The sequence below is a fragment of the Podarcis pityusensis genome (genome assembly GCF_964106645.2).
Source record: "Podarcis pityusensis genome assembly, chromosome: 12".
Lineage (NCBI taxonomy): Eukaryota > Metazoa > Chordata > Lepidosauria > Squamata > Lacertidae > Podarcis > Podarcis pityusensis.
The window spans coordinates 47,700,283-47,709,149 of record NC_138037.1 but is presented as its reverse complement, the minus strand read 5'-3'; the positions used below and the strand labels follow the sequence as shown (position 1 = coordinate 47,709,149).

The window sequence follows — 8,867 nt, the reverse complement described above, 5'->3', positions numbered from 1 at the left end:
CAGACCAAAGGGCTCAAAAGAAAGCAAGTTGCTTAGCAGTGTTTGGGACTGGCAGGAAGGGTATATGTCCCCTAATCCATAGGTCAGGAAGACTCACTCTAAAGAACATGATAAAATTAGCTTAAAATCTGTAACAACACAAAACGTCAAGCAAGATGTAACTAAAAGCTGATTTAGAATCAGAGCCAAATAAAAATTGGATTTTGGAAGCTGTTGGGAAGGCTGGCATAACAATTCCATCGAGCCACGCTGTTAGAGGCTCACCAAGTGGAATGCCACAAATATTCTCTGAGCCTGGCTGCCTATCTGCCTATATGGCAGAGCGTGGAGTCTTGCCTGGCTTGTCAGCCCAATCCCTTAATGCTCAGAGAATGCTCTGTCAGCACGCAGTTTAGTCACAGTACAATGTTTTTGTGGAAAAGGGATAGCTGTCTTTTTTGTTCCATGGCTCAACCCAAAAGAATGCTAGGCTATAGCCTAGTATATCAGCAAAGGCTCCTGCGCTTGCTCATCTTGTGAAAGGGAGGAGAGAAGGGAACAGAGAATGATGTGCTAAACCACCCCCCTCGCTTGGTTACATGCAAGTGGAGTACAAATTAAAACCATCTAGCAAAGGCGACAAAAGGAACTGGTTCAGCAGGCGTTTTTGCTTAGAAATCACTTTTATTTTATAAAGCTGGAGTTTGGTCTGTAAAGTTTTTAATCACACTTATAAAAAAGAGGTTGATAATTCTTGTGGGGTGGGGGGAAGCTCAAAAGGTTGCTCATAATTCAAGGTTACACAAAGGTTATATTTATAATATATATATTTATATATATAGATAGATTTATATATAGATTTTGGAGACAATGGAGATTGGACTGCAAGTACAAGTCATATTTCAGACACTTGCTCATGTCCTGCAAATAGCGTTTCTTGACAGAAAGGGTTAACAAGGACCATGCCGGTGTCCCTGTAATCACCATTAGCTGGGGAGCGCGGCTCAGACAGGTGGTCCTACAGGGAAAAAGGGGTCAGGGGAGAGAAAGGGAAGAAAATATTAAGCTTCAGAAATACAATAAGGGACAGTCAACATGGTAGAATTTGCACTGGCAGGACAAAGTCTTGAAGAATATCCAGTATCCAGTCAACCAATGGTTCAGTATGGCCAAAGCAAAGCTTTAAAAAATGTAATACTTAGGATTCACTGGTCTGAGCTAAAAGCAGTAGGGTGAGACAGAAACATCAGTGTCCCCTTAGAGAAAGGTGGTTCCTTTATACCAAGAATTGGAGGCCTGTGACTTTCCAGATGTTGCAGTTCTCCAGCTCACATTAGCCCCATGCAACTTGGCCAAAGGTCAGGGATGATGGGAGTTGTAGTCCAAAAAAGATCTGGTGTGCTACAGGTTCCCCATTCCAGCTTTGTTCATTTGAAAAATGTGGAATTGTATAATTGGTTAGGTGGATCATCCATGCTAGTTGATGGGATCGACTGTGACTGCTGATTTTCATGTCACGTCCTTTTTGTGAACATTCTAGCAGCTGAAAAATCTCTCAACAGCAAATTGTTCATAAATAGCCCAGCTTCTGGGAAGCAAGTGTGGAAACCCTCACATAGAGATTGGAATAGCAGGGGCTGGGTAGGGAAGCCTGGTGGGAAGGAGGCAGGAAAGCTTAATGGCAGGATAGTGGCTGAAACAAACAAAAAAAGACCGAGCAGGTTATCAACTGAGAAACAGAACCTGAGGGAAGTGTGGAGAAACTGGAAACCAAAAGAAAAGAGGGGGGAGGGGATAGATATATAGAGCAAAGATTGGGAACCTGTGGTGCTCTAACAACTTGAGGACCACAGGTTCTCCATCCCTGTATAAAGAGAGATGGGGCTGTAGGGAAAATCTGAGAGAGAAGGTGGTTTGGATGGTGTGGAGAAGATAAGAATGAAACTGGGTAAATTGAGATGGCTAACGGAATTGGGACAGAGAAGTCAGTGGGGCTGGGGCAAAACGCCCCTTGGTGTGAGGGTAGCCATTTATGCACCCAAAAAGAGGGCCAAAGAGGACATTTATTTGCATATGCTACATAATAAACATAATGGGAGGGGGGTTTCCAGCTACCCCACCCTTTGCCCTTGGAAGCCTTGTAAGAAGCTGCTGCAGGAGAGGGACTGTGGCAACCTCACGGGAGGCGTGTTTCTAGGACCAAGGGGAAACTGTGGCGCTCCCTTGTTTTTGCTATTGGATGCTGGGTGTTGTTTAAGTAATACTGTTATATGGGTAGAATTGAAATGTGTTTTTTTTGGTATGCTATTATATTTGCCATTGTTTTGCTGTGTCATTATGTAATTTTTTGTGGCATTTGCTTGAGATGCACACCTGTTTCTTTGTAGCATGCCGGTTTGAGCATATATATTTTTATTGTGGAAAAGTGGTGTACAAATTGAATGAATGAATGACTGGATGAGATGCAAATTTAGAAGCAATTACTACCATTTGAATAGAAACACAATTCCTCTCAATATAGTGAGAAAGATGTGACCAGGTGTACCAGCTCAGTCTGTTGTCCAGTGCTACAGATGGGTCACTTCAAGGCCCCTGGTCTCCATTTGTTCTTTACTCTTAAAAGGATTTGGACTCAGCTCTTTGAGTCGAGTACTCTCCTCTGTAAAGTAGGACACAAGGCCACCCTGTCTTGGTTCAGGAGGAGTCTATATGCTGGTAACAGGAGGGGCATCAACAGAAATGGGAAGCCAGACACTATGTGCATGGAAGCCAAGAAGGCATGTTTGCAAAGAGTAGCATCTGAGGGGGTCCATGTGCCTTTCAGAACTGCTTAAAAGGGAAAGTTCTCCCAGTTACCTCTCCTATCATTAGGGCCCTGTGAGTTCACAACGCTATGTGTGAGAGCCAAGCAGAGTGGCTAAAATCCGCTTGTTGATATGAACTACCTCGGAGGTTCACTGCCAAGAGAGTTCAGATCTTACCTCTGAGGTTTCAAGGGACTGTATCTCTCTGGGTAATTCTACAGCATGCCTGTTGAAGTAGTCCATAGTGATAGCATTGTTCCAATAGCTCAGGTTGGTTTCTGGGTTTGATGTCTTCTTCTTTCTCCGCATGCAGCAGATGGTGAGCAGGACAGCTGTTAACACAAACATGTTTGAGAGTGTGCTTGTGCAACAATGGGAAATTAGTTGGCGGTGGCTTGCATAGTAGACTGTATATTGTAATAGATTACCCCCCACTGTCTGTGGGTTGCATGCACAGATCTATGAAAAGTTCACATTGTGGTTCATGTACCACTGGAAGATGCAACATTTGATGAATTAAGAACACCATGCAAGACCACCTAATGTTTTCACGTTCTGAATCAAAGAGATGTAAGAATATAAGAAGTCAGAGCAATCTAGGCCACCACACCCTGCTTCTCACGGTGACCCAACTAGATGCCTTTGGGAAGCTCACAGGAAGGACAAAAGCACAGTTCTCTGATTCAGGACAGAAAAAAATGAAGTGCTTCTTCATGCAGCACGTAGCGGAATTCCATCCCAGAACAGGGAGTTAGACACCAACTTGGATGGCTTTAGAAGAGGCAGATTCATGGAAGACAAGGCTATATTCTACCTCCCCTGTTGGAGGCAGTATGCTTCTGAATGCCAGTTACGGAGTACACAGGTGAGAAGACTGCTGTTGTGCTCAGGTCCTCCTTTTGGGCTTCCCATAGGCATCTGGTTGGCCACTGGGAGAAGAGGATGCTGGACTGACCAAAACACACAATTGCTTGTTCCCTTCCTGCCTTTTGAATCAGTGGCTTTGGAAACATACAGTGGAGTAGTTATCCAAGGTGTGTTGTTTGTAATGAAGCAAACTGCTGACAATGCTCGACACTGTTTCTGTAGTCCAAGGGGACCAGTGTGTACTGCTCTTGTTCCAGCTTGTTTCCAGGAAATACACTCAAAAACAGAGTAATGGTGTTTTTCAAACTTGGGTCCCCAGCTGTTGGACTACAGCTCCCATCATCCCTGATCACTGGTCATGTTAGCTAGGGATGATGGGTGTTTTAGTCCAACAATGGCTGGGGACCCAAGTTTGAGAAACACCAGTATAATATGTAGAATTTATATTATAACTTTAATGGTGGAAGGAGGGAAAAGATTACTTAAAGCCTTTCTCCTCCAGCCATTTTTCTGTTTGAAATTCAGTGCAGCTGTTTTTCCAGCTGTGGGAAGAAAATACGTAACTCTCCCCACCCACTGGTGGAAAAGCAGCTGGGAAGGGGGGATGCAAGTGGGGAATGGGCAGAAGGAAAGGGGTTAAGCTGCCTCTCCTCCCTCCTCACCATTCCTTTCCATAGCTGCTTTTCATTAGAAATCTGTTGGGCTACTTCATGTACCTGCTGTGTAATGCTTGGCCCAAATACCGCTCTCAGTCTTAGTAGTATCAGAGGTCACGTGTTCCATTCTAATTTCATAAGCATCTACGATTCTCTGGATAACACAGCACACAGCCAAGGCTAAGCCTTGAGTTAATATTACCAGCAGGGCCACTATAATCAGGTCTCACAGCAGGCTCCATCCTTAACACAAAATACTGAGAGAGAGTGCAGGCATAATCGTATCTGTTTTGATTTGGATCAAGAGATGTCTTATCTTCTTATTACCACTGAAAAAGCTTCAAAATCTGGGCAATTTCATCTAAGCCAGTCATAATCACTTCGCTAGGCTAGTCATCCTCTTTTGCATTGCGTAGCTGTGGGAAATCATATGGGTAGGAACTGCATGTTAGCTGCACAATATTAAATCTCTGCCCTGCCTACTGTCTTCCTGTGATGTTCATCAGGTGTCATGCCTTTAGTGTGGCAGCACCTGTGTTTTGGAACTCCCTAGGCAAGTGCCATCATTGGATTCTTTGAAACGCCTGGTGATAATGTTGCTGTTTCGGCAGGCCAAGTCAGACACACAATCGGTTGCATGTTTGATTGTGCTTCACTGTTTTTAGATGTTGCGTTGACAGCTTTTTAAATGTTTCAAATAGGTTTTTATTTTATTTTTCATTGTATTGTTTATTATAGATATGTTTGCTGCCCAGGGCTCCTTTGGGAAGAAGTGCTGGGCAGAAATTTGATAAATCAATCAATGCTAGCATACTAGCACGGGCACAGGAAGCAGCTATTGCTGCTAAAAGTCTCGAGGCTTGTTTCCTGTTGGGCGATACTGGCAAGACATTTCTGCATCTAGTGAAGTTTAAACACCACTGTGAGCTTCTCCTTTGTTACTGGTTATAACAATCAGTGGGCCTCTAGGCACACATGCAAATAGGAGAAGCTGTCGTGGGCACCACGTCGCACCCACACCATACATTTAAAGTCAAATTAATGCCCATGTAAAGCACAGGGTTGGGACGCGGGTGGCACTGTGGGTTAAACCACAGAGTCTAGGACTTGCCAATCAGAAGGTTGGCAGTTCAATTCCCCATGATGGGGTGAGCTCCCGTTGCTCGGTCCCTGTTCCTGCCAACCTAGCAGTTCGAAAGCACGTCAAAGTGCAAGTAGATAAATAGGTACCGCTCCGGCGGGAAGGTAAACGGCGTTTCCGTGCGCTGCTCTGGTTCGCAAGAAGCAGCTTAGTCATGCTGGCCACATGACCCAGAAGCTGTACGCCGGCTCCCTCTGTCAATAAAGCGAGATGAGCGCTGCAATCCCAAAGTCGTCCACGACTGGACCTAATGGTCAGGGGTCTCTTTACCTTTAAAGCACAGGGTTTCCCTGCAAAGAATCCTGGGAGCTACAGTTTATCCCTCGAAGTGCTACAATTCCTTTCGCCCTTAAACTACAGCCCCCAGGGTTCTTTGCGGGGAAAGCCATGCACTTTAAATGTATGGTGTGAATGTGACCCTATGTCTAATGGCTGCAAGAGAATGCTTCTTACAAGCCTGATTTCAGTTGGACCCTGTGGGTGCCAGTGATGGCCTCTGGGCGCATGAGCACCCACAGGTGCCAAGTTGGTGACCCCTATGTTACTCTAGTTTCCCACTTATGCAACCAAATTGCAGGGTCTCTATTAGCCTGGGAAATAATGGGTTGAATTCTGGGAGGAGAGCCTTCAAACAGAAGTGCTTACTCTGGGGAAACTTTTGAACCATAACTCTGCATTGTTCTGTACACCAATTATCTAAAATGGTGATTATGAAAGCTTTTTATTTACATTTATATTCTGTCTTTCCTTCAAGAAGCTCAAAGTAGCATTCATGATTTTCCCACCTCCTTTTACCTTCCCAACAGCCCAGTGAAGTAGGTTAGGCTCAGAGACGGTGACTGGCCCAAAATTTCTCAGTGAGCTTCAAGGCTGAAGGTAAAGTTGAACCCAAGTAGCACCCCCACCCCCCCGTTCGGCTTAGCCCAATGCTCTAACCATTATACCACATACTTGCTCTTTCAAAGAAAAGATGTGGTAAAAAAAACAGCTTTAGGGACGGGTCCACAGAATATAAAACACATCTATTCTTGATGCAATATCCAACAGCTAAGCTGTTAGTTACATGGGCAGACTAAACAGACCCTGTGAAAAAGGCACATTCCTTTCTCTCTAGGAGCTTCTTAGTCCAAGGAAAACAATTCAAGAACTACCCAAGAGCCATACTTTTTATCTTAGATTTGTAAATTTTATAATGAAATGATTTTATAATGAAATGATTTTAGAATGTTGTATCATTTTACTGTTGTTAGCCTCTCTGAGCCCGGGTTCGGCGGGATATAAATAAAATTTTATTATTATTATTATATGAAAAATATTGGCTGGTGAGGTAGGGGGAAGCAAATGCTGGTAGGCCAAAGACCCTTTGAATAGTTTGACAACTAAAGCCACTGCAAAAAAGTCTTGTTGCACACTAGGTTCCGCTTGTGACCTTCCCATAGGCATTTAGTTGGCCACTGTGAAAACAGGATGCTGGACTACATGTGCTAGGAGGTTTCTTTGTATCTGTGCATAGCATTTTTAGCCCACCTTTCTCACAAGGAGCTACCCATTTTATCCTCACAAACAACCCTCTGAGGTAGGCTAGGCTGAGAAGTGACAATTGGCCAAAGGCCACCTCATGAACTTTGTAGCCGAGTTGGGATTTTAATTCCGGGCTCCCAGGTCTTAGTCTGGGACTAATAACCACTATACCCCACTGCTCATCAGGGATTCAAATGAACGTTTCCCACCTCACAATATAAATTATGGACGTTTTACCAGTGCATAGGGGGTCAGAGTTCTGTTTAAAGTAACAGGGAGCACTGGGGGGGGGGGGGGAGGCTGTTAATCAGAACAGTTGATTTAGTTCCTGCTTTATTCAAAGGAAAAGGTGTGTGTCTGCTACAAATCTCTTTGTTGAATTAATAGAAATATAGTTATTACTCCTGTCACATTCAAAATTGCAGGCTATTATACGCCTACCACAATGCTTAAGACGGGCTCTTTGCTTCCATTTATCCGGTGCCATTCATTTAATTCCTACTGTACAAATCTTAGTCCCCAAGCAAACAAACAGATGTGTAGGCAAGAAGTCCCACGGTGGCAATGAAAAGCACTTGGTACGTAAGTGCCCACTTAGAGAAGAATTCATCCCCTAGAATTGATCTTCTTTCAGGGTTTATTTATGCGGTTGCTGTTGAGTCAGGATCAACAATATTTGGAATGACAGCCCGGGGTTCTTAGGAAATGCCCTTTTAACTACATCTTGCCTTTGCTCCAAGGAGATCAAGGCAGCTTACATGAGTCTCCCCTTCCCCATGTTATTCTAGCAATCATCATGTGGGGCAGGTTATACTGAGAGAGAGAATGATTGGCCCGAGGTCAGTCCCCATCTTCATAAACCACTGTGCTAAGTCATACCCATCTGCTCAAGTCACTTACCGTGCATTGCACGGGGTTGGACTAAACGACCCTCATGTCCCTTCAAACTCTTATGTGTGCCAATAGTGCACAGCCATAGCTTGTCTTTTGTAGATGGTGCAGTTTTCGGTTCTTAAGCAACAGCACTCAGAGAATTCAGATCACTATTAGTATAGATGATTTGTGTGCCTTCTGCCCTCAAAGAATCCTTATATTAGGCAGAGGTGGAGGGTTTGAAGGGGGGAAGGGCATCTGAAAGTACTTTCACCTAGGCAGACCATTCTGAATGGCTTAGATACTTAATTACAGGGCTTGTGTTACGGTGGATGGAGGTTTTGCAGCTAAATCTGCGTAAGCCTTTGGGAAATGTTAGGTTTGATGTTCGTCAAATTATGTTGCCAGAAAAGCATCAGGTTTGCCTCTGGTGGGCTGGAAAGACAGATTTGTTGCATCTAAGCCACAGTGATTGCTTTGTTTTTTATTCTCAAGTGGAATGGCAGTAAACATGAACCCCAAACTTAAAAGTATGAAAGTTGCATGTGTGGGGTGCATATTGGTTAGTTGGGGTTAGATGACCAGTAATTTACCACGCAGGGTTTCCAAATGGAAAGTGATTTTAATGTAAATGGTACAGAGCTGCGTAATACTACAGGCTTGGATGTTTCAAACCAATGGAAATTCCCAATATAAGGTTCCAGTCTTTCAAAGGAGAGACCACAGCTCAGTGGCAGACCACATGCTTTGAACCATGGCTAAGAATGTAATTCTGGGCTTCTCCAATTACAGATTTAAAGTGGCAGGGCTGAGAAAGACTTCTGCTTGGTGGTCCCCAAGAAATCACTGGAGAGACACCTGAGTGACCAGGAATTGGCTCACTCCTGAAGAGCTGAATCCACTTAGCTTGATGGCTCTGGGTCTTCCTACATCAGCGTTTCTAGGACAACCAGGTAAGTTGGACAGCAATCTGCAGAATGTCAAAGTAGCTGATTTACACTTCCTCCATTGATATGGATCATGCTG

The 8,867-nt window shown here is 44.1% G+C and overlaps 1 protein-coding gene and 1 long non-coding RNA gene across 10 annotated transcripts in view; one reads left to right on the top strand and one right to left on the bottom strand.

The window, feature by feature from the left end:
- LOC308460043 overlaps positions 1-8,867 on the top strand; it is a 38,229-nt gene that overhangs the window by 26,579 nt on the left and 2,783 nt on the right. For all 5 annotated transcript variants that reach the window (XR_013978404.1, XR_013978405.1, XR_013978406.1 and 2 more), the window contains one exon: positions 8,634-8,794. This is a non-coding gene — a long non-coding RNA (uncharacterized lncRNA). The remainder of the gene's footprint in view (positions 1-8,633; positions 8,795-8,867) is intronic.
- Positions 644-8,867, bottom strand: part of TMEM108 (transmembrane protein 108) — a 190,968-nt gene continuing 182,744 nt past the window's right edge. For all 5 annotated transcript variants that reach the window (XM_080975925.1, XM_080975929.1, XM_080975926.1 and 2 more), the window contains 2 exons: positions 2,961-3,115; positions 644-997 (listed from right to left, as the gene is read on the bottom strand). In XM_080975925.1, coding sequence (XP_080832051.1) covers positions 875-997; positions 2,961-3,115 — 278 coding nt within the window. In that variant the 3' untranslated portion in view covers positions 644-874. The remainder of the gene's footprint in view (positions 998-2,960; positions 3,116-8,867) is intronic.